Raw genomic sequence first — 21,725 nt, 5'->3', positions numbered from 1 at the left:
AGGACAATCATCTCCTTCTCCTCCCACTCCCTCTAGGACCCGATGTCCTGAGGAAGATGCCTCCCCCTGCCCTGTCCCCCCTCCTCCAGGCCCATGCCGATACCTCTAAGACATTTTCTTTTCTGGGCACTGAGGCCCAGCCACCTGTTGTCTCGGTAAGAAGAGAGAAGGAGCCACCCTAAACTTAGCAGCTGCCCTTAGCCTCCCACACCAGCCCCTCCCTGCCTCAGACGGCAGCTGCCTCGCCTTATAGGGTTACCATGGGGGTCCAGGCCAGGGAGGAGCCCACTTATTACTGGGTTCTGGGAGAGGAGGAGGACTCCAAAAAGGGGAATGGGAGGAGTGCTCAGGAAGCTTGGGTCAAATGGGAGATGGGGAAGGTGAGGAGAAGGAGATCAGACACTGAGTGGGAATTGACAGGACATGGGGCTGAGTTGGGAGTGAGGGACCTTAGAGAACTCAGAAACCAAGGAGGAGCTGAGAAGTCGGGAGCTAGGTCTCACTGGAATTCCAGGATGGTGGATGCTATATGGAAATCAGAATATGGGGGTCAGAGAAAGAAGAGGGCGTTTAGAAGTTGGAAGGTTGGAGCTCATAACGTCAGGTCTTTATGCTTGTGATCTAAGGACAACCTGGAGCGCCCATGAGATTGAGGTCGGGATTCTCAGTGGAACATGAGGAGCACAAAGGGATGTGGCAGTGAGGGGAGAGGGGTTGACGGGACTGGGGCCTTGGATCCCCAAAAGAATAGTAACACACATATGGGGAGTTCATGGTATTAGGGATTCATGGATTTGGGGTTTGAGATCCCCACTAGAAGAAATGGAGGGGGTACTCAGAGGGATAAGGTCTGAGGAACTGGAGCCTGGGTTCTGGGGAGGAGCTCAGATAGATGGGAACTGAGGAGAGGGACTTGGAGGTTGGGATTCCCGCAGGAAATGGGTGAAGCACAGATATGGGTTGCTTATAGGATCTGGGGGCTCTGGCTATTGCCACCTGGGCCTGGAGTGTTGGGGTTAGTAGGGGGCCGGGATCGGAGAATTATAGAGTAAAGGATGAGAGTACTGGGTCAGGGCACTGGATCTGTGGTGGGGCTCAGGGTCCCACAGACCACCAGAGTGGGGGACTCAGGAGCTGAACGAAGAATAGGGGCCCGGAAAGGACTCGAGAGGGGGCAGCGCGGCACTCATTGGTTGAGGGCTGCACTAATGCCCCCGCCCCTTCTCCGTGCTGTCCCCAGCTGTCACCCTCCCATAAGGCTTGTCTCCGGTTGTCACCGACTATCCCTGGGCTGGCACCGCCTGCTGGCAGCATCTTTGCCCTTTGGATGCTCCCATTGGCTGAGACAGCTATCTATTTTCCTGTCCTGTGGCCAAGGTGGGAGAACACGATCATTGGCTGACGGGGCGAATTAATCTCTAGCTTGCCCCGCCTCCTCCCAGCTGTCATTCCTTACTGACCATTTTGGGAGACCTAAAGAATTCTTCAGCTCTTCCTATTGACTGCGGATGCTGTCTGTCACCGCCTAAATAGACATCACTGCCTGTCAATTTGACCACCACCTACTCCCCTTTTCATTGGCTCCCTTTTTACCATTCCTATTGGTTAAGAAGCCTCCAGGCCCCACCTCTTACTCGCGCAGCCCCTTCCGCGGTCGTTCACCCTTCAGTCATATTCATTGGCCAGGAGGTTCAGACCCCTGCGTTTCTATTGGTTATTTCTTTCATCCCATCGCCCCCTGCCTTTCCTCGTCCTCTGATTGGTCTTACAGCCCTAGGCTTTCTCCGTTTCCTCTTTCCAGATGACCCACCCCCTTTTCGCCTCCAGCCCCGCCCACGATTCCAACGATTGGCAGAAGCCCAGTTCTCTCTCTCCCACTATTCGTCCAAATCCTCTGACTAGGCGGGAGAAAAAAGGAGCGCGATGAGCCAGTCCGCGCGCAGGCGTGGAACGCCGAGACGCTGGCTGCGGAGCCGGCTCTGCAGCGTGTGCGCAGGCGCGAGGTCGACGGCTCGCCCCCAAGCGGGAGGGAGGGGGCGGTGGCGAGAGCGCGCGAGGGGGTGAGAGGGCTGGAGAGAGACCCCGGCGCGCGGCGCCCCCCGACCCCTGCCCCGCCTCTGCGCGCCCAGCGGCCGCTCCGCCCCCGGCGCGCGCCGAGCCGCGCCCTTCGCCCTCTACCCTTTCTCGGCTGGCCTCGCCGGGAGGCCCGAGGGGCGGCGCCTTCTGCGGCCTCCCCGGCGGGGGGATGTGAGGGGCGGCCCGCGGCCATGGAGACGGGCACGGCGCCCCTGGTGGCCCCGCCGCGCCGTCATGGCGCCCCCGCGGCCCCCTCGCCGCCGCCCCGGGGTTCCCGGGCCGGGCCCGTCGTGGTGGTGGCTCCGGGACCTCCAGTGACTACGGCCACTTCGGCCCCCGTCACCCTGGTGGCCCCCGGAGAGGCGCGGCCCGCCTGGGTCCCGGGGTCGGCCCAGACCTCTGCTCCGGCTCCGGCTCCGGACCCAGCCCCGGCCCCAGCCCCGGCTGTCACGGGCAGCACGGTGGTGGTGCTGACCCTGGAGGCCTCGCCCGAAGCCCCAAAGCCGCAGCTCCCCTCCGGCCCGGAATCCCCAGAGCCCGCGGCGGTGGCTGGAGTTGAGACATCGAGAGCTCTGGCCGCAGGGGCAGACTCTCCGAAGACAGAGGAGGCTCGACCCTCACCCGCCCCAGGACCAGGGACCCCCACCGGGACCCCTACCAGGACCCCTTCCAGAACGGCTCCTGGTGCCCTGACCGCCAAACCCCCGCTTGCCCCCAAGCCGGGAACCACAGTGGCCTCAGGAGTGACTGCACGGAGTGCATCAGGACAAGTGACAGGTGGGCATGGAGCTGCCGCAGCAACATCAGCATCAGCAGGACAGGCTCCTGAGGACCCCTCAGGCCCTGGCACAGGCCCCTCTGGGACTTGTGAGGCTCCGGTAGCTGTCGTGACCGTGACCCCAGCTCCGGAGCCTGCTGAAAACTCTCAAGACCTGGGCTCCACGTCCAGCCTGGGACCTGGCATCTCTGGGCCTCGAGGGCAGGCCCCGGACACGCTGAGTTACTTGGACTCCGTGAGCCTCATGTCTGGGACCTTGGAGTCCTTGGCGGATGATGTGAGCTCCATGGGCTCAGATTCAGAGATAAACGGGCTGGCCCTGCGCAAGACGGACAAGTATGGCTTCCTTGGGGGCAGCCAGTACTCGGGCAGCCTGTGAGTACCAGTGGGCACCCAGCGGGACCGCCTCGGGGAAGCAAAGGTTGGGGGAGGGCGAAACGATACACTTTGCCCAGACTCTGGCAGCCCAGCCTCCTCTGAGGATCCACGGGGTGATCAGCGCGAGCTGCCGTGTCTTGAGCATCCTGAGGTGCCTGTGACATTGGCATGTTAGTGGAGTTTCAGACCAGGGGTCAAGAGGTCTGGGTTTAAGCCTTGCCTTTGATGGGTTGTGTGCCCTTGAGCTAGTGGCTTCCCCATTTCCGTGCCTCAGTTTCTTCCTCTATAAAGTGGATTGAATGAGATGATACCTGAGGTCATCCCTGCTCTTTGATGGGGAACTCCAGCTACAGGCCGGATATTCTGGAGGGTTGGTTGGGCGAGGGTTCTGGTAGAGACCCTTGGTCCCTTAGGGTGGATAGCCTGGGAGGGGTGCAGGCATCTCCCTTCCCCCATAGCCCTAGGTCCCAGGGATGGAGTAGAGAGGTGGGGAAGTCTGGCTGATGGAAGGGAGACCGTGCAGTCAGGATCCCGCTGTGAAACAGGGCCGTCTTGTATCTGCACTGAAGTAAAGGGTGGGAGAGGCCTCTTCCCCATTTCCTCATCTCCCCAGCCGGGCTGACTCTTTCCTAGTTCTCTCCGGGGCCTGAGTCACTCCCGAGGTAGGGGGTGATTGCCTCTGACTTCTTCCTTCCCCCTCTCTGGATCCTGCCCGTTGTTCCTGTGCCCCTTTGACCTGCTGGGCCAGTCAGCCTACAGCATCGCCTGGGCCCCCAGGTGTCAGGCCCCAGGTGCTAAGGATAAAATAGTCCTTTCAAGGAGCCAATCATCTGGAGAGAAAGAAAAGTACTTAAACAGTTGGTTTCAATAGAAGACCTCGGGTTTAGCCTAGAGATCTCCAGAGGGTTTCCTGAGGCACCTAGAGCAGGGAGTCAGCTGAACCTGCTCTGAATCGTGGAGAGTAAGTAGGATTGATTTAGTCTTGGCTATGTGTGCAAGAATCGGGGGAAGCCCTGTGGGAGAGTTTTCCAGGCAGGGTTCACGAACCAACCAAAATCAGAAAGCCTTTGACTGGGTACCAACATTCAGGGTCTTACGTGGGAAAGCAACTGAGGTTTGACCCTGGTGCTTTCTAGGCACAAGGACTCGGTTTATAGATGAAGAAACAATTAGTGCAGTTGAGTGAATTGTCCCCCTCAAATAATCTGGATCTGTGTGACCAGTGGCTCTCTCCTCAATAGCAGGCTGTCCTGAGGAACTCGGGCTGAATTTAGTTTGGGGGAGTCCCTCTTGTGTGCCAGGCACTATGCCGGGTGCTGTTTCTCTGTTTTGTAGCTTTGTCCCTCTAAGATCAGCTTCCATGCCAGAGAACTGTACCTCTTGGGCAAGACTGACTGTAATCCATGTTACTTTCGCAGCGTTCAGTGGCTCGCTGCTGTCCACAGGATGAAGTTCAGGTTCTTTGGCCTGCGCATAGCCTCTCTGGTCACCTTTGCCACCATTCCTCACCGGGTGCTTTGCGCTGTGGTCCTGCTGAACTAGTTGTAGTCCTTTCCCCTTCATATTCAGGCTGTGCACCTGCCAGGAGTGCTCTTCTCCCCTTTCTTTGCCTGCTAAGTTCTACTCATTTCTTCATGGCTTACCTCAGATGTCCCCTCCTCCAGGAAGCTTCCCTGATACCCACTGCCCCCACTGCAATTAGATGTGTCTTTGGTGCATCTTTGTCATTGCATTTCCCATGCTGTATTACAGTTATCGCTCCTCTTAGGCTGTAACCTTCTTGAGGGCCAGAAGGTATCTTACTCTTCCCAGCCCTTGGTAGAGTTTGTAACCGACTTATGATAGAAATTAATGAGAGATGGTCTCTCTGTTTAAGGAGCTTCTAGAACAAAGGAAACTAACATTTAACGAGCCCCTTCTATTTAACAGATGTTTATATGCAGTTTCTCAATAGTCTTCTCATAACTTTGTGATGTAGGTGGTGGTGGTGGTTTTTTTTGTTTTGTTTTGTTTTGTTTTTGAGACGGAGTTTTGCTCTTGTTGCCCAGGCTGGAGTGCAATGGTGCGATCTTGGCTCACTGCAACCTCTGCCTCCCAGGTTCAAGCAATTCTCCTGCCTCAGCCTCCCGAGTATCGGATTGAAGACATGTGCCACCACACCCGGCTGAGTTTGTATTTTTAGTAGAGACAGGGTTTCACCATGTTGGCCAGGCTGGTCTTGAACTCTCGACCTCAGGTGATCCGCTTCTCACTTCTGACACCTCCGCCTCCCAAAGTGCTGGGATTACAGGCATGAGCCACCATGCCCGGCCCGGTGGTGTCTTTTTATAATTGAGGAAGGGACTCAGGTCATCCCTTGACAAAGCTCCCCATTGTCTCAGAGACAGAACTGAAATTTGAACTTAGGTAGGTTTGATTCTTAAGACCCAAGCTTTCTTCCGTTCCACTCACCTCCTAGTACAGGCTCCTACAAGTAAGTGTTTGAAGAATGATGGGGCACCATGAGTATGAACCTCTGACAGAACAGTGAGTAAATAGGGCAGGGAGTCCTTTATTTGCCTGGGGTGATTTCAGGGAGGAGGAGGTAGAGTAAATTGCAGGTGACCCAAGGGATCTCAAACATTTGATAGGACAAAACTCAGATGGTTGCGTCTAAAGAGACAGAAGTACATTTGTTCTGTGTTTTATTTTATTATTATTATTTTTTTTCGATGGAGTCTCGCTCTGTCATCCGGGCTGGAGTGCGGTGGCACAATCTTGACTCACTGCACCCTCCACCTCCCGGGTTCAAGCGATTCTCATGCCTCAGCTTCGCGAATAGCTGGGATTTCAAGCACGTGCCACCATGCCTGGCTAATTTTTGTATTTATAGTAGAGACAGGGTTTTACCATGTTGTCCAGGCTGGTCTCAAACTCCTGACCTCAAGTCATCCACCTGTCTCGGCCTCCCAAAGTGCTGGGATTACAGGTGGGAGCCACCATGCCCGGCCTCTTTTATTATTTTATTTTTATTTTTTGTAGAGACAGAATCTCGTTATGTTGCCCAGGCTGGCCTTGAACTCCTGGCCTCAAGTGATCCTCTTTCCTCTGCTTCCCAAAGTGCTGGGATTACAGGCATGAGCTACCATGCCTGGCCCTCTAGGGTGTTTTATTTTATGGATAGTAAGGTATTACTTAATGGGCACTTCGCTGTGTGTTATTTCGTATAAACTCTCAACAAACCCCTTCGGGTAGATATTGTTACTTTCTCCACCTTACAGATGAGGAAATTGGGCTTAGCAAAATTAAGTGATTTGCCCAAGGTCACACAATGAATAAATGGTAAAGCTAGGACTTGGATCCAGATCTAATGCAAAATGTGGCTTTAAAATACTCCATACTCTCTCCCCAGATTTGGATGTGTCAGAAGTGAGATTTAAATATGACCTCTGAATAGAGATCCATCAGGGAAGGAAGCCCTTTCAGTGTGCCTTGGGATGCCCAAGTGGCCAGACATCCTGATGTTTGGCAGCTCACAGACTATCCAGTTTCTCGTTTGAGCTTGGGGAGGTGGCTTGCCTCAGTTCCCCCTGCAATGCAGGTTTTACACTATTGCTACTGACCCCTTCCGTGCTCCCCCGACCCTACAGAGAGAGCTCCATTCCCGTGGACGTGGCTCGGCAGCGGGAGCTCAAATGGCTGGACATGTTCAGTAACTGGGATAAGTGGCTGTCACGGCGATTCCAGAAGGTTTGAGGGCTGAATGGTGGGCAGGGCAATGCACAAGTTGGGAGGGGTAGCATGTGCTCCAGGGAAGCCCAGGAAGCCGATAATATCTGCCCTCTGGACCACACTGGGGATAGACGGGCCCTGGCGGGGGAATGGCTTTAAAAATAGAAGTCCAGGCCAGGTCCAGTGGAATCAAGCCTATGGGATGTCGGAGGAGTATCCAGGGAGTTTGTGGACTGCTGGGGAAAGCTTGGAGGCTGTGTCAGCCCTTGAAGCTGTCCCCCTCCTGCCACTTTGCCTTAGGTGAAGCTGCGCTGCCGGAAGGGGATCCCCTCCTCTCTCAGAGCCAAGGCCTGGCAGTACCTGTCTAATAGCAAGGAACTTCTGGAGCAGAACCCAGGAAAGTTTGAGGTGCGTGCAGCTCCAAGGTGTGGGGACATGTGGCCCTGTCTGTGCAAGGGGTATCAGTTCCCCCAGATGCTGAGGTAATCCCCACTGTCCCACTGCAGGAGCTGGAACGGGCTCCTGGGGACCCCAAGTGGCTGGATGTGATTGAGAAGGACCTGCACCGCCAGTTCCCTTTCCACGAGATGTTTGCTGCTCGAGGGGGGCATGGGTAAGGTGGCCGGACCATGGGGGTCAGTCAGCAAACATTGGCTGGAGGATCCACCTTTTATCTAGGTGGATACAAGACTGAGTTGAAAGTGGTTTTTGCCCTTCAGGACTTGTAGAAGAGCTATCTGTAATGGAATAAGTGTCAAGCCATGTCAAAGGAACTGTCCTGGGAAGGAGACTTGACTCGGGTTGTGTGTGGGGGCACGTCATGGGCTCCTTGAAGAGCTTGCATTTGGGCTGGGTTTTGGAGGGGTGGGAGCTACAGCAGTGGGGCAGGGTTTTCCTGCCTGGGGGTTATGGAAAAGATCACCAGGGACCCTTAAATGCTATGCCAAAGCATTTGGAATTTTGTTCTATAGACCAAGCTTCCTCCAGATGTCAGTATATACTCTTCTCTAGTAGTATGCAAGATGATCATCTTAGGGAGTTCTCTGATGGACTTTTTTTTGTTTTGTTTTTTGAGATGGAGTCTCCCTTTGTTGCCCAGGCTGGAGTGCAGTGGTGCGATCTCAGCCCACTGCAACCTCTGCCTCCCAGGTTCAAGCAATTCTCATGCCTCAGCCTCCTGAGTAGCTGGGATTATAGGTGCACACCATCGTGCCCGGCTCATTTTTGTGTTTTTAGCAGAGACGGGGTTTCACTGTGTTGGCCAGACTGGTCTTGAACTCCCGACCTCAAGTGATCTGCCCGCCTTGACCTCCCAAAATGCTGGGATTACAGGTGTGAGCCACTGCGCCTGGCCAGATGGACTTTTTGTTCTTTCTTTTCTTTTTTTTTTTTTTGAGATGGAGTTTTGCTCTTGTTGCCGAGGCAGGAGTACAGTGGCACGATCTTGGCTCACTGCAACCTCTGCCTCCTGGATTCAGGTGATTCTCCTGCCTCAGTCTCCCAAGTAGCTGGGATTACAGGTGCGTGCCACCACACCCGGCTAATTTTTGTATTTTTAGTAGAAACGGGGTTTCACCATGTTGGCCAGGCTGGTCTCGAACTCCTGACCTCAGGTGATTCACCTGCCTTGGCCTCCCAAAGTGCTAGCATTATAGGCGTGAGCCAACACGGTCAGCCGGACAATTTTTTAAATCAATAATTCATCCTTTAGCAAATATTTATTGAGCATCTGCTATCTACCAGGCACTGTCTAGTCACAAATGATTGCAGTGAACAAAAAACCAAAAACTCATCTCATGGTGTTTATATTTTAGTGGGGACAAACAATAAATCAGGGAAAGGAAAGTATATTGTATGTGAAATGATGGTAAGCATTAAAGAGGAGGTTATTTTTATTTTTACTTTTATTTGTTTTTTGATAGAGATGGGTTTTCATCATGTTGCCCCGGCTGGTCTTGAACTCCTGGGCTCAAGCGATCCGCCTGCCTTAGCCTCCTTAAGTGCTGGGATTACAGGCGTGAGCCACTGTGCCTGGGCCTAAAGAGGAGTTTAAAGCAAGAGGGAAATAGAGAATGTGAGTGGGGATGGGGTTACAAATGACTTGATCCTGCTTATGTTTTAAAAGGGTCATTCTGGCTACCATGCTGAGAATAGACTATAGGGAGACAAGGACAGAAACGGACCAGTTAGGAGACTTCCTGTAATCCAGGAGAGGGTGAGAGCTAGACCAGCATGGTAGCAGCGGGAGTATGGGGAGAAGTGGTTGGATTCTGGATATATTTTGAAGGTCGAGTCAAAGGGATTTGCCAATGGATTAGACATGCAGTGTGAGAGGAGAGAGGGGAGTAGGGTTTTTGGCCTGAGAAATGAGAAGAATGGAGTTGCTGTTTACTAATACAGATGGGGTAAAGGTAGCTGTGGGGGGCATATCAGGAGCTCAGTTTTGGAACGTTTATTTTTTATTTTTGTTTTTTGAGACGGAGTCTCGCTCTGTCGCCCAGGCTGGAATGCAGTGGCGCCACCTCGGGTCACTGCAACCTCCACCTCCCAGGTTCAAGCAATTCTCCTGCCTCAGCCTCCTGAGTAGCTGGAATTACAGGCACCCGCCACCATGCCGAGCTAAGTTTTGTATTTTTATTAGAGACGGGGTTTTGCCATGTTGGCCAGGCTGGTCTCGAACTCCTGACCTCAAGTGATCTGCTCACCTCGGCCTCCAAAGTGCTGGGATTACAGGTGTGAGTCTCCATGCCCGGCAGGGAACATTAAGTTTAAAATGCTTATTGGACCTCTAGATAGAGATGTAAGTTCAGTGTACAGTATACACAAACCTGGATTTCAGGGCAGATGTTTAAACTGGAGATAAATTGGAAATTAAGAGTCGTCAACTTATAGAGGGACTAAATCTTACCCATGAGACTGGATGAAGTCACAAAGGCAACAAGTGTAGATACAAAAGGAATTGATGCGAAATGTCCAACGATTGAGCCCTGCAGCTCCCATAGTTTGAGAATGGGAAGATGAGAAAGAGCCGGTAAAGGAGACTGGAATGAGAAGCTAGAGGTAGGAGGAGGACCAGGAGCATGTGATTGGGAGCAAAGTGTAGTGGGGTTTCAAGCATCAGCTGTGTGAAATGCTGCTGAAGGGTCCAATAAAGTCCAGCCTGAAAATTGACCTCTGGATTGAACACTGGAGAAGTCATTAGTGACCATGTTAAAAACAGTTTTGTGGCTGGGTGCGGTGGCTCACACCTGTAATCCCAGCACTTTGGGAAGCCAAGGCGGGCAGATCATCTGAGGTCAGGAGTTCAAGACCAGCCTGGCCAACATGGTGAAACCCCGTCTCTACTAAAAATATTTTTAAAAGGCCAGGCGTGGTGGCCCACGCCTGTAATCCCAGCACTTTGGGAGGCCGAGGCGGGCAGATCATGAGGTCAGGAGTTCGAGACCATCCTGGCTAACACGGTGAAACTCCCGTCTCTACTAAAAAAATACAAAAAATTAGCTAGGCATGGTGGCGGGCGCCTGTAGTTGCAGCTATTCGGGAGGCTGAGGCAGGAGAATGGTGTGAACCTGGGAGGCAGAGCTTGCAGTGAGCCGAGATGGCGCCACTGCACTCCAGCCTGGGTGACAGAGGAGATTCTGTCTCAAAAAAAAAAAAAAAAAATTAGCTTGCTGTGGTGGCAGGTGCCTGTAATCCCAGTTACTCGGGAGGCTGAGGCAGAGGTTTCAGTGAGCCGAGATCACGCCATTGCACTCCAGCCTGGGCAACAAGAGCGAAACTCTGTCTCAAAGGAAAAAAAAAACAGTTTTGTGGCTGGGCGCGGTGGCTCACGCCTGTAATCCCAGCACTTTGGGAGGCTGAGGCAGGCGGATCACCTGAGGTCAGGAGTTTGAGACCAGCCTGACCAACATGGAGAAACCCCGTCTCTACTAAAAATACAAAATTAGCCGGGCATTTTATAGGGAGGCTGAGGCAGGAGAATTGCGTGAACCTGGGAGACAGAGTTTGCCGTGAGCTGGGATCGCACCATTGCACTGCAGCCTGGGCAACGAGAGTGAAACTCTGTCTCGAAACAAACAAAAACAGTTTTGTGTGGAGCAGTGGGTGAAACCCTAACTGGAGAATGGGAGAAAAGAAATTGAAGACAGTGAGTCTATAGGTAAGGAAAGAAACAGTGTGGTATTTGGAGGGAAGAGAGGGGTAAAGAGACTTTTTTTTGTTTGTTTTGAGACAGAGCTTGACTGTCGCCCAGGCTGGAGTGCAGTGGTGTGATCTTGGCTCACTGCAACCTCTGCCTCCCAGATTCCCAGATTCAAGTGATTCTCCCACCTCAGCCTCCCAAGTACCTGGGATCACAGGTGCCCGCCACCACACCTGGCTAATTTTTGTATTTTTGGTAGAGACGGGGTTTTGCCATGTTGGCCAGGCTGGTCTCGAACTCCTGACCTCAGGTGATCCACCCACCTTAGCCTCCCAAAGTGCTAGGATTACAGGCGCGAGCTACTGCGCCTGGTGAAGAGACTTTTTTTTTTTTAAAACTCAAATAACAGCATGTGGGTATGCTTGTGGGAACGGTGGAGAGAGAAATTGATAGTGCAGGAGCAAGGGGAGGGTTGTTGGAGTGGTGGCCTGTACACACGAGAGGGGATGGGATCCTGGGCCCAAGTGGAAAGGAAGTGCTTGCCAGGATCACAGACTCTTCACCCATAGCAACAGGGAGAAGGCAGGGACACGGAAGCAGGCAGGTGGGTGATGGGTGTGGGTGCTTGTGGAAGTTACACATTTATTTTAATATGCATTAGGTAAAATAACCATATCAAACCTGTCATTTCGTGGATGCTTTTGCAAAGTGGAGAAAAAATGCCAACTAAATAATAGTAGGGTGGTACACAGATAAAATACAAATGAAGATCACACTTGAATGCCTGGAGTTTTGGGAAAAGCTATTCTGGGAAGTGGTCAGGAGGAGGATGTGTGAGACTGGAGGCAGGGAGAGGATCTGGGAGGTCATTTTTTATGGGCAAGAAATGGAGGTCTGAGCTGTGAATGGCTGTGGAGGTGGAGAGGAGCAGGCGGGAATGGAATTCAGGGTGCAGCGCTGCTTAGGCTTGGAGTAAGGGGTTCTTTTCTGATGTGGGGCTGAGTGAATAGAAGTCCTGGACACGGCAGTGGGGCACCCTCAAGAGGAGCAGGTCTAGGGTACAGATTTTATTCTTTTGGATGCAGAGACAAGAGAAAGGGCTGAGGCACAGCTGGCTTCCAAGCCTTCCCCAAGAACCATGAAATCCAGTGAGACCGATAAGGCAGGCCCTGCCCTGGGGAGCTCCTGCTTTGGGGTGACAAAGACATTTAGTGCTAGAGGAGGGCTGATGCTGCGGCTGTGGAAAGCTTCCTGGAGAAAATGACCTGGAAGGTTTCTGGGATGTGGCTGAGGAAGGAGGACGAGGGTGTAGCCTGTGCTGGGATGGCCAGGACCATGTGGAGTATGTAGCCAAAGGCGGAGCCCCGGGGCCTGGAGTGCTCTGCTGTGGGCTGAGCCTTTAGCTGAAGCTCGCTCAGCAGGACTGGGCAGGTGGATGGAGGAGCCTGGTGATAAACTCTGGGACGAATCTGGAACTGGGTTTGGGGACAGAGCTCTCAGCCCGTGACTGCCCTCACAGTCTTCCCCAACCCCCACAGGCAACAGGACCTGTACCGAATCCTGAAGGCCTACACCATCTACCGGCCTGACGAGGGTTACTGCCAGGCCCAGGCCCCCGTGGCTGCGGTCCTGCTCATGCACATGCCTGCGGAGGTCAGCGCCCTGGTCCTGGGCCGGGAGGGGCAGGGGGGATCTCAGCCTACAGTGGTGATGGGGGAGCTCCCTGCTCCCTGCTCCCTGCTTCTCAGGCCCCACCCCTCCTCCTTGTTCTTGCTCTTCTCAGCAAGCCTTTTGGTGCCTGGTGCAGATCTGCGACAAGTACCTCCCAGGTTACTACAGTGCAGGGCTGGTGAGTGTCTGGAGGCTGGGTGCATCCGGGGCTGTGGCGTTTCCTCCAGGCTGCAGGCAGGTCCTTGCCTTGCCCCACCCTGGCCTTCCCGGCCTCTGCCCACAGGGCCGGCCAGTTCTCCCCTGATGGGGGCACAGCTGACTTGGCCCTCTTTTCATGGCTTGTCCCACCTGCAGGAGGCCATTCAGCTGGACGGGGAGATCTTTTTTGCACTCCTGCGCCGGGCCTCCCCGCTGGCGCATCGCCACCTGCGGCGGCAGCGCATTGACCCTGTGCTCTACATGACGGAGTGGTTCATGTGCATCTTCGCCCGCACCCTGCCCTGGGCGTCGGTGCTGCGTGTCTGGGACATGTTTTTCTGTGAAGGTACTTCTGTGGCCCTCCAGGCATGAGGGGCTGGGGTTTCTGTGGTGGCTACCAGGGGTTCTGTCATATTTCTGGTGGTCCATGGACAAAAGGTACTTGTTGGGTGGAGGTTTCACCATAAGCAGCTGGGGGCTGGAGAAACAGGCCTGATTTTAGTTCTGCCACCAACCCAGAGCCTGCTCTCCCTGCCAAGATCCTGAGACTGATAGCAGCTCATGTCCTTTCACAGGGCCTCAGTTTCCTCATCTGAGATTGGCAGTAGATGGGGATGGGGGCTGTGAGTCTATCCTGATCAGGACAGGCTGAGATCTTGGGTCTGACCACCCCATGCTCTCTACTCTCCACCCCTGCAGGCGTTAAGATCATCTTCCGGGTGGCCCTGGTCCTGCTGCGCCACACGCTGGGCTCGGTGGAGAAGCTGCGCTCCTGCCAAGGCATGTATGAGACCATGGAGCAGCTGCGTAACCTGCCCCAGCAATGCATGCAGGAAGACTTCCTGGTGCATGAGGTAGGCCTGTGCCCTCAACGCAGCCCCTGCCTGCCTCAGCCCGCTCCCACCCTCAGCTCCATTCTGGTACGCGTTTCCTCTCTGTGCAGGTGACCAATCTGCCGGTGACAGAAGCACTGATTGAGCGGGAGAATGCAGCCCAGCTCAAGAAGTGGCGGGAAACGCGGGGGGAGCTGCAGTATCGGCCCTCACGGCGACTGCATGGGTCCCGGGCCATCCACGAGGAGCGCCGGCGGCAACAGCCACCCCTGGGCCCCTCCTCCAGCCTCCTCAGCCTCCCTGGCCTCAAGAGCCGAGGCTCCCGGGCAGCTGGAGGGGCCCCGTCCCCGCCGCCCCCCATCCGCAGAGCCAGTGCTGGGCCTGCCCCAGGGCCTGTGGTCACTGCTGAGGGACTGCATCCATCCCTTCCCTCACCCACTGGCAATAGCACCCCCTTGGGTTCCAGCAAGGAGACCCGGAAGCAGGAGAAGGAGCGGCAGAAACAGGAGAAGGAGCGGCAGAAACAGGAGAAGGAGCGGGAGAAGGAGCGGCAGAAGCAGGAGAAAGAGCGAGAGAAGCAGGAAAAGGAGCGAGAGAAGCAGGAGAAGGAGCGGCAGAAGCAGGAGAAGAAGGCTCAAGGCCGGAAGCTTTCGCTGCGTCGAAAGGCAGATGGGCCCCCAGGCCCCCATGATGGTGGGGACAGGCCCTCAGCCGAGGCCCGGCAGGACGCTTACTTCTGACCTCTGCCCTGGGGCTGGACTGCATGGCCCCCCTCTTTCCCTCAGCCAAGAACAGGCCTGGCCCGAGGTACCACCCCCTAGCACCTTGTCAGGCTGTCCCTTGCTGGGGAAAGTGGCTTGGTTCCCCATCTCCTCGCCAGCTGCTGATCCCTACACGGGCAGGACAGATGGGCAGCTGCAAATGAGTCTGGAGCCTCTCATCTCCCATGAGGCTCAGCTGGGGGTCTCTGTCGCTCCTGCCCCAGTTCCCTCTGGGTCCCCTCCTAGGTGCTGTCCTGAATGGCCTGTTGTCATCCCAGGGGTGACTCCTGGTGATGGGAGTCAGCAGTTTCAGATTCTTACACTCCATGGCTCCCCTTACCATGAGGTGGAGCTGGCTTCCTTTTCCCTGTCTTCAGTCCTCCCTGTGTCCCCCACTTCCTGGCCAGGGCTCTCCTTCTGGACCTGTGTTGTAATTGTGTACAGAGGATGGCGTTGGCCTGGGGTGGGGGTGCTCGCTTTGTCTTCTGTCCTTTGGTTCTCCTTCCATAATGCTCCTGTACCCAGTTTATTTAAGGGGACATGCACTGGAATAGGAAATGTCCCCCATCTCCCTTCCTGCACCCTGCTGTGCTCCCTCCAAACCCACCTTGCTCTGTGTTCTCAGGCCCCCCTGCTTTTGTCTCACCAGGACCCATACCTTTCACCTTGTTCCCTTCCACCCCTCCAGTTAGTCCCTATCTGGGTAAGGGTCTTCCCTTGAGCTCCAGGGGGTGGAACCCAATGTTTACATTCTCTTCTGTCTCTGCCCCCACCCCATGCAGCGCTTTGAGGAATCGGAAAAGAACCTGCTGTTGTACCTGGGCCTGTCTCCTGCCTTGTTATTTGATGAGGGGGGGATGGGGTAAGGACGAGGGAGGGAGGGACAGAGCCAGGACCTGGGTCTCTGTTGAAGCAGTCTGCTGTCTTGGCAAGTAGGTACCTCTTAGCTTTGGGTCCATCTCTCAGTCACTCATCAGACACTGGTTGAGCTCCTGCTCCATCTTTGCCTGGGATCTGCTGTCTCCATTGTCACTGGCTGCCTGGAGCTCTCTATGCACCACGTGCAGCACCCGGATCTCCTTCCCAAAGTGCTCATGCAACTCCTGGAAGCTGGAGGGGGTACTCACAGTGGCTAGAAAGCCACTGTCCTCTGGGGATGAGATGGGTTCTTGGCCAGCTGCCTGGCACAGCTCCCAGTATTGGGTTTTGGTGGGGGGGGGGAGGGGGGACAGCAGCCCAGCCAGCCGCCTCCAGCTCGCGCCAGCCAGTGCCCACAGCCAAGTCTCCAGCTCTTCCTGGGTTTCTGCAGCCAGCTTGTAGGCCCGCCCACCTGTGCCCTCCACCCCAGGGGTCAGGATGGTAAAGGCATAGGGTTCTGCGGCCTTAAGGTGTGGTTCCACCTGGCAGTTCTCTAACAGGATGAGGCCCGGGGTGCATGGTCGGTCTAGTGTTCTAGGTAGAAGAGGAGGTTTCCTCGGAGGATGAACCATCGGCGCTGGTAGCTGAGGTTTCGGGTCCCCTTCTTTAGCAAGATGCCTTCCTGGTCTGGGGCCTGTGTTCTGTAACCATGGAAGAAACTGAGCACGGACTTTCTGTGCAGTTTCATCGTGATCCAATATGGGAGGAAACCCCTAGGGAGAAAGAAGTGGCCCATCTAGTTGCCTGGGGGAAGAGTAGGGGAACTCTCATGCTGTCCTCGTCTGGCTTCAGCACGTGCTGCCTGCGCACAGTCTTGGCTTAGGGGGATGCAAGCTCCGAGTGTCAAGAGCTAGGGGTCCCAGCACAGGGGCTGATCCCTGCTACCTCCCCAATTCCCCCTTCTGCTTGGGCCACATTCCGTTACCTGGGCAGGAGTTGCTAGGCCCTATTTGCTCAGGGGGGCTTCATGCTGCAGAGAGGCACTGTTGCCCTTTTCCAGGCCTACCTGAGAGCAGGGCACAAGGGGCTTCTGGCCTGAGTACCGGCGCCAATGCCACCTCTCCAGTGATGGCTCTCCCACCTCAGAAACCAGGAACTCGCCCAGGGTATGGGCGTGGGACAAATTACTTCCCCTGGGTCCTAAAGGGAGGTGTGTTCAGAAAGTGCCCCGAGAGCCGTCCAGGGGCCCCAGGCTGGCCATCGGGAGAGCCAGGCTTCCCCTCGGAGAGGCAAGGCTGCACCTCTCAGGCTAGGAGGGCTGACCGCTGGACCATAGGAATGGGAAGGCAGGATTTCTAACGAGACGGTAGGGGCGCTGAGCCCTTAGCCCTGGGGGAAGGGTGACTTGAACCCAGGACAGGAAAACGGAGCAGCAACCCACTGACCCTGCTCGGACTTTGCCCCTCCATCCTGACCCTGGGCGGCCCTTTAAGCAGATGCGCTCCAGTTTTTCTCCAGAGCCTCTACTGCTTGAATGACGGACTCGAAGCTACTTCCGGCCATTTCTCACGCCCGGTCAGAGTCCAGGCATTCTTAGGTTCCCTCTTCTCAACATTGTCCTCCCACGCGACTGACGTCACTTCTGGCGGGAGAGAGGGTGGAGGCGTCTTCCCTCGCTTATCGCATACTTCCGCCCGCTCTTCCAGTTAGTTCCCTAACCCGAGTGAAGCCACTTCCGGGCTTCCCGGGCGCCTTCCGCAGTCCTCTTCCGGGTGATGGCGGCCGGGTGCCCCGGATGTAGCCCTGGCGCAAGCATCTCTTCTTTTCGCCACCTCGCCTTCCGCGGATTGCCAGGTGAGTGCGCGAGGGTGGGACCGCCCGAATCCCCGTGGCCCTCTAAGTTGTACACAGCCCGGGACAGTTGGGGCTCACCACACGGAATTGGGAGTTCGGAGCAGGGAGGAACGGGGTGGCGAGAGCGCCAGGTCCTGAGTCGGCCCGGGCCCGGCGAGCTCCGAGAGAGCCAGGGTAGAGAGCGGGGGTCAGCCCGTGGAGCCGGTGGCGCGCAGACTGCGGGGGCTGGAGTTGGGGGCGGTCATGTGGTGAAGCCTGTCTCCTTTCAGCCAGGGTCGGGGGATCTAGAGGGTCCGCTCCTCCGTCCCCGCCCCATTTAACTCGCGGATGCTAGACCCAAGTCCTGGAGGCCTCCTGGCTGCCAGCTTCCTTTCGGCCCCTGCTTTTGTGCTCCCTCCGCTCCCAAACTGTACCTGTCACAGACCAGGAAAAATGTTTGCTGTGCTGCGTCTGTTGGCGAGTCCCCTCCTCACCCGGTTCCCTTCCTCTGCATCCTTTCCTCAGCTTGAGAAACACCTCTTTGCCCCGTCATGCCAAAGAGGAAAGTGACCTTCCAAGGCGTGGGAGATGAGGAGGATGAGGATGAAATCATTGTCCCCAAGAAGAAGGTGAGGGGGCCAGACTGCTTTGTGTGGGGGAAAGAGGAGCTAGAAGCCTGAAGAGGAAGAAAGCTGGTGGGAGAGGGGCGGGGCGGGCAGGCAGAGAAAAGCCTAGTTTTTTCAGGTTCTCTGAGGAATGGGTTGGGAGCGTCTTCAGTGTGGGTCCTGAAATATTTGGGGAAGTAGTCGAGATCCTGAAATATTTGGAGAATATTTGGGTTCAGATCCGGAAGTATTTGGGGAGGTAGCCAGTAACCTGCATTTCTCGACTTTCTGGCTCCTGCTCACAGCTGGTGGACCCTGTGGCTGGGTCAGGGGGTCCTGGGAGCCGCTTTAAAGGCAAACACTCTTTGGATAGCGATGAGGAGGATGATGATGATGATGGGGGGTCCAGCAAATATGACATCTTGGCCTCAGAGGATGTAGAAGGTAAGCTGTATCCAAGAATACACTCTGCTGGAAAAACAAGTAGGGGCCTCTGGTGGTGTGGAGCGAGGGAGGCTCCGGTCTCTTTTTTCCATGCCTGGAAAAGGGCACCTGTGTCTTTGGTGCAGGTCAGGAGGCAGCCACACTCCCCAGCGAGGGGGGTGTTCGGATCACACCCTTTAACCTGCAGGAGGAGATGGAGGAAGGCCACTTTGATGCCGATGGCAACTACTTCCTGAACCGGGATGCTCAGATCCGAGACAGCTGGCTGGACAACATTGACTGGGTGCGGCCCAGGGCTGGCGTGGCTGGGGCCTGGGAGTGGCAGATGCTGGGCCTGCTCCCGTGGCAGTTGGTGGGAAATCACTCCATCTTCCCATTACAGGTGAAGATCCGGGAGCGGCCACCTGGCCAGCGCCAGGCCTCAGACTCGGAGGAGGAGGACAGCTTGGGCCAGACCTCAATGAGTGCCCAAGCCCTCTTGGAGGGACTTTTGGAGCTCCTATTGCCTAGAGAGACAGTGGCTGGGGCACTGAGGCGTCTGGGGGCCCGAGGAGGAGGCAAAGGGAGCAAGGGGCCTGGGCAACCCAGTTCGCCTCAGCGCCTGGACCGGCTCTCCGGGTTGGCCGACCAGATGGTGGCCCGGGGCAACCTTGGTGTGTACCAGGAAACAAGGGAACGGTTGGCTATGCGTCTGAAGGGTTTGGGGTGTCAGACCGTAGGACCCCACAATCCCACACCCCTACCCTCCCTGGACATGTTCGCTGAGGAGGTGGCGGAGGAGGAACTGGAGACCCCAACCCCTACCCAGAGAGGAGGTGAGCTTGGAGGACAGAGGAGGGGGCAGTGGGTAGGAAGTGAGACACTGGAGGCCAAATGGCTTTCCCTGTTATTTTAGAAGCAGAGTCGCGGGGAGATGGTCTGGTGGATGTGATGTGGGAATATAAGTGGGAGAACACGGGGGATGCCGAGCTGTATGGGCCCTTCACCAGCACCCAGATGCAGGTGAGCTGCTTTCTCCCTCCTTCTGCCTTGTCCCTGCTTCCCCCACTCCTGTCAGTTGTTCCCCAGCTCTGCCCTCTCCTTGCAGACCTGGGTGAGTGAAGGCTACTTCCCGGACGGTGTTTATTGCCGGAAGCTGGACCCCCCTGGTGGTCAGTTCTACAACTCCAAACGCATTGACTTTGACCTCTACACCTGAGCCTGCTGGGGGCCCAGTTTGGTGGGCCCTTGTTTCCTGGACTTTGTGGAGGAGGCACCAAGTGTCTCAGGCAGCGAGGAAATTGGAGGCCATTTTTCAGTCAATTTCCCTTTCCCAATAAAAGCCTTTAGTTGTGTACTGGGGCCTTGGCTGTGCTGATGGCCAGAAGCCAGGGGCCTTCTCCACAGTCCCTTTGGACTTGTCTTGGTCCCTGAGTGCTCCCATGAAGATCCTCCTTGGAGGTGCCTGTCAGGTATCCTGTGGCCTCCCTGCCTGGACTCTGCTTGCCGTGTAAACATCCCCAACTGCGCTGCTCTGTGCTCCTCTCCCAGGTTTCTTGTTCGATTTCTCTTAGGTCTTTGGCTTTCAGGACCTCAGATTCTTTATCCTTGTAGCCACCAGAGGACAGAGCCCCAGAAGTGGATCTTTTAGGCCCAGAAGGACCAGGGCATCGAGAAGACATTGGGACCCTGTTGGGGGTGAACATGGAACCCTCTTACTCTCGCTTCACCCTCTCACTCTCGCTTCACCCTCTCAAGCTCCTTAGATGCTGGGCAGAAGTGGGATGAGTGGCCCAAGACCGAGATCCCTAAGGTTCTGAGAGCCAGTGTCTTCCCTAATCTGGCTTTCCTCTATCCTTGCCGTCGTTCCCACAGCCCTTCAGTGAAGTGCAAACTCAGTGGCCAAGTGTGGGTCAAGTGTGCATTGTACTGGCACAGAGAGGGGCAGTGACTCACTGGAGGTCACAGGAATCAAAGGGCTGGCCCAGACCCAGTGGGCTCCTTTCCCAGACCTTTCTTGGCACAAAGCCTTTGCTGCCTGGCCTTGGAGGCCCTGCGGCCTACATTCTCTGGACCCCACTATGTGCCTGGCACAGGGCTAGTGCCTTGAGGAAACTGAGGTAGCTGGGTTGGTCCCCTTCCAGGAATTCAGAGTCTGGTGGCAGGGGCATGGGAGATAGACAGATGTAATTCTATAGCCTGGGCCTGGCACCCTCCACCTCCACGCCCCACCAGCATTGCCTTACGCCTCCCTTGCCCCACGTTAGATGGTTTCTTCCGGTTTTGCACTCTGGCTGCCCCTTGGAGTCTCCTGGGGAGCTGTAATAGCTCTTTGGAGATTCGGATTGAGCTGGTCTAGGTTGTGGCCCAGGCATTGGGCATTTTGGAAGCCCCCAGGTGTTTTCAGCTTGCAGCCAGGCCGAGAGAGAGCCCCTGAGTCAGATCCCCATGGTTTAGGCACACCTAGCGGGAGGGGTGGCTCCTGGACCCCACCGTGGTTGTAGAGCTGAGCATGTGTGTGGCTTTAGTGGGGTCTGTTAGTTATGGGGGTCTGGGCACTGGAGCTGCAGGACACTTGGGATCCCAGGGCAGAAAGGGCCAGACGAGCAACTAGGAAAGACTTGGTGGCCAGGGTGGAGTGGGGTTACCTGACACTCTTGTGAGGCCCCTTCTAGTGCCTGCTCACACCGGAATTTCATTCACTCCAAGAAGCCATCAGGGGTAAGATACCTTCCTTTAAACGTCACTAAGAAAGAAGAGGCCTGCCGGTGACACAGTAAGATGCCATTGATCTAAAGATGCGTCTTGATTTCAGAAAGGTCCAGAAGTGGAAAGCAGGTTTCAGGGCTGCTGAGGTACAGTGTTCTCCTGTAGGCCCCAGGGATGGTCTCTTAGGGGTGCTGAGTGCGTGCGTGGTAAATGGATGGAGCCCAGGGGCGCCTCCTGCCAGTGTCCTCCAGGCACTCAAACCTAGCCCTTCTGAAGCCGACCTCACGTGACCTCACAGCCCCTCCTGAAGGTGCCTCACTGATGACGGTGGGTGGAATAACAGCCCCCAGAGATGTCCAGGTTTGGAACCCCAGGACGTGGGAAAGTGTTACCTTGCGTGGCAAAAGGGGCCCGGCGCCTGTGCTTCAGTTCAGGATTTCGTGGTGGGGAGATGACCGTGGATGGTTGAGGTGGGCCCCGAGTAATCATGGGGGCCCTTATAAGGGAAGGGGAGTCACGAGGGTCTGCGCATGAAGCAAGGAAGCTTCTGGCTGTGAAGATGGCAAGAAGGCCTGGGGCCAGGCGATGAGGTGGCCCCTGGAGGAGCTGGAAAAGGCATTGGATTCTGCCCCAGAGCCTCCGTGGAGAAACAAAGCCGCACTGACAAGACTTCAGCCTGGTGAAAACCATTTTGGACTCCTGACCTCTAGAACTGTAAGATAATAAATTGGTGTGGTTTTCAACCTCTCA

General features: G+C 55.6%; 3 protein-coding genes across 4 annotated transcripts; 2 read left to right on the top strand and 1 right to left on the bottom strand.

The window, feature by feature from the left end:
• Positions 1-1,940: 1,940 nt before the first annotated feature.
• TBC1D10B (TBC1 domain family member 10B) lies at positions 1,941-15,369 on the top strand. 2 transcript variants are annotated; one of them, XM_016928748.3, is made up of 9 exons: positions 1,955-3,229; positions 6,862-6,961; positions 7,244-7,351; positions 7,450-7,556; positions 12,623-12,737; positions 12,868-12,933; positions 13,110-13,299; positions 13,653-13,807; positions 13,897-15,369. In XM_016928748.3, the coding sequence occupies exons 1-9, from the start codon at positions 2,268-2,270 to the stop codon at positions 14,524-14,526; spliced, it is 2,433 nt and encodes an 810-aa protein (XP_016784237.1). In that variant the 5' UTR covers positions 1,955-2,267; the 3' UTR covers positions 14,527-15,369. The 2 variants fall into 2 exon arrangements, with proteins under 2 accessions (XP_016784238.1, XP_016784237.1); XM_016928749.4 differs by lacking the exons at positions 6,862-6,961; positions 7,244-7,351; positions 7,450-7,556 and having other exon boundaries at positions 1,941-3,229.
• LOC100615223 (uncharacterized) lies at positions 11,704-16,981 on the bottom strand. Its single transcript, XM_016928809.4, has 2 exons — positions 16,851-16,981; positions 11,704-16,106 (listed from the first exon to the last, which is right to left on the bottom strand). Exons 1-2 carry the CDS (start codon positions 16,872-16,874, stop codon positions 15,510-15,512), a joined length of 621 nt encoding a protein of 206 aa, XP_016784298.1. The 5' UTR covers positions 16,875-16,981; the 3' UTR covers positions 11,704-15,509.
• A 788-nt stretch (positions 16,982-17,769) lies between these two features.
• On the top strand, positions 17,770-21,725 carry CD2BP2 (CD2 cytoplasmic tail binding protein 2). Its single transcript, XM_016928789.4, has 6 exons — positions 17,770-17,867; positions 18,149-18,287; positions 18,413-18,570; positions 18,670-19,102; positions 19,183-19,289; positions 19,375-21,725. The coding sequence occupies exons 1-6, from the start codon at positions 17,790-17,792 to the stop codon at positions 19,483-19,485; spliced, it is 1,026 nt and encodes a 341-aa protein (XP_016784278.1). The 5' UTR covers positions 17,770-17,789; the 3' UTR covers positions 19,486-21,725.

Source organism: Pan troglodytes, chromosome 18, assembly GCF_028858775.2.
Source record: "Pan troglodytes isolate AG18354 chromosome 18, NHGRI_mPanTro3-v2.0_pri, whole genome shotgun sequence".
Classification (NCBI taxonomy): Eukaryota; Metazoa; Chordata; class Mammalia; order Primates; family Hominidae; genus Pan; species Pan troglodytes.
The sequence above is the reverse complement of the archived record's forward strand: the minus strand, read 5'-3'. Positions and strand labels throughout refer to the sequence as shown.

What these genes read in the sequence shown, in the direction of transcription:
- TBC1D10B (XM_016928748.3), top strand. Translation starts at nt 2,268, where the DNA reads ATGGAGACGGGCACGGCGCCCCTGGTGGCCCCGCCGCGCCGTCATGGC. An exon ending in AGCCAGTACTCGGGCAGCCT is followed by an intron (nt 3,230 to 6,861) that starts GTGAGTACCAGT and finishes CCGACCCTACAG; the next exon opens with AGAGAGCTCCATTCCCGTGG. An exon ending in GTTACTACAGTGCAGGGCTG is followed by an intron (nt 12,934 to 13,109) that starts GTGAGTGTCTGG and finishes TCCCACCTGCAG; the next exon opens with GAGGCCATTCAGCTGGACGG.
- LOC100615223 (XM_016928809.4), bottom strand. Translation starts at nt 16,874, where the DNA reads ATGGAGGGGCAAAGTCCGAGCAGG. An exon ending in AGGGGCAAAGTCCGAGCAGG is followed by an intron (nt 16,107 to 16,850) that starts GTCAGTGGGTTG and finishes CCATGGTTACAG; the next exon opens with AACACAGGCCCCAGACCAGG.
- CD2BP2 (XM_016928789.4), top strand. Translation starts at nt 17,790, where the DNA reads ATGCCAAAGAGGAAAGTGACCTTCCAAGGCGTGGGAGATGAGGAGGAT. An exon ending in AACCCCTACCCAGAGAGGAG is followed by an intron (nt 19,103 to 19,182) that starts GTGAGCTTGGAG and finishes CTGTTATTTTAG; the next exon opens with AAGCAGAGTCGCGGGGAGAT. An exon ending in TCACCAGCACCCAGATGCAG is followed by an intron (nt 19,290 to 19,374) that starts GTGAGCTGCTTT and finishes CTCTCCTTGCAG; the next exon opens with ACCTGGGTGAGTGAAGGCTA.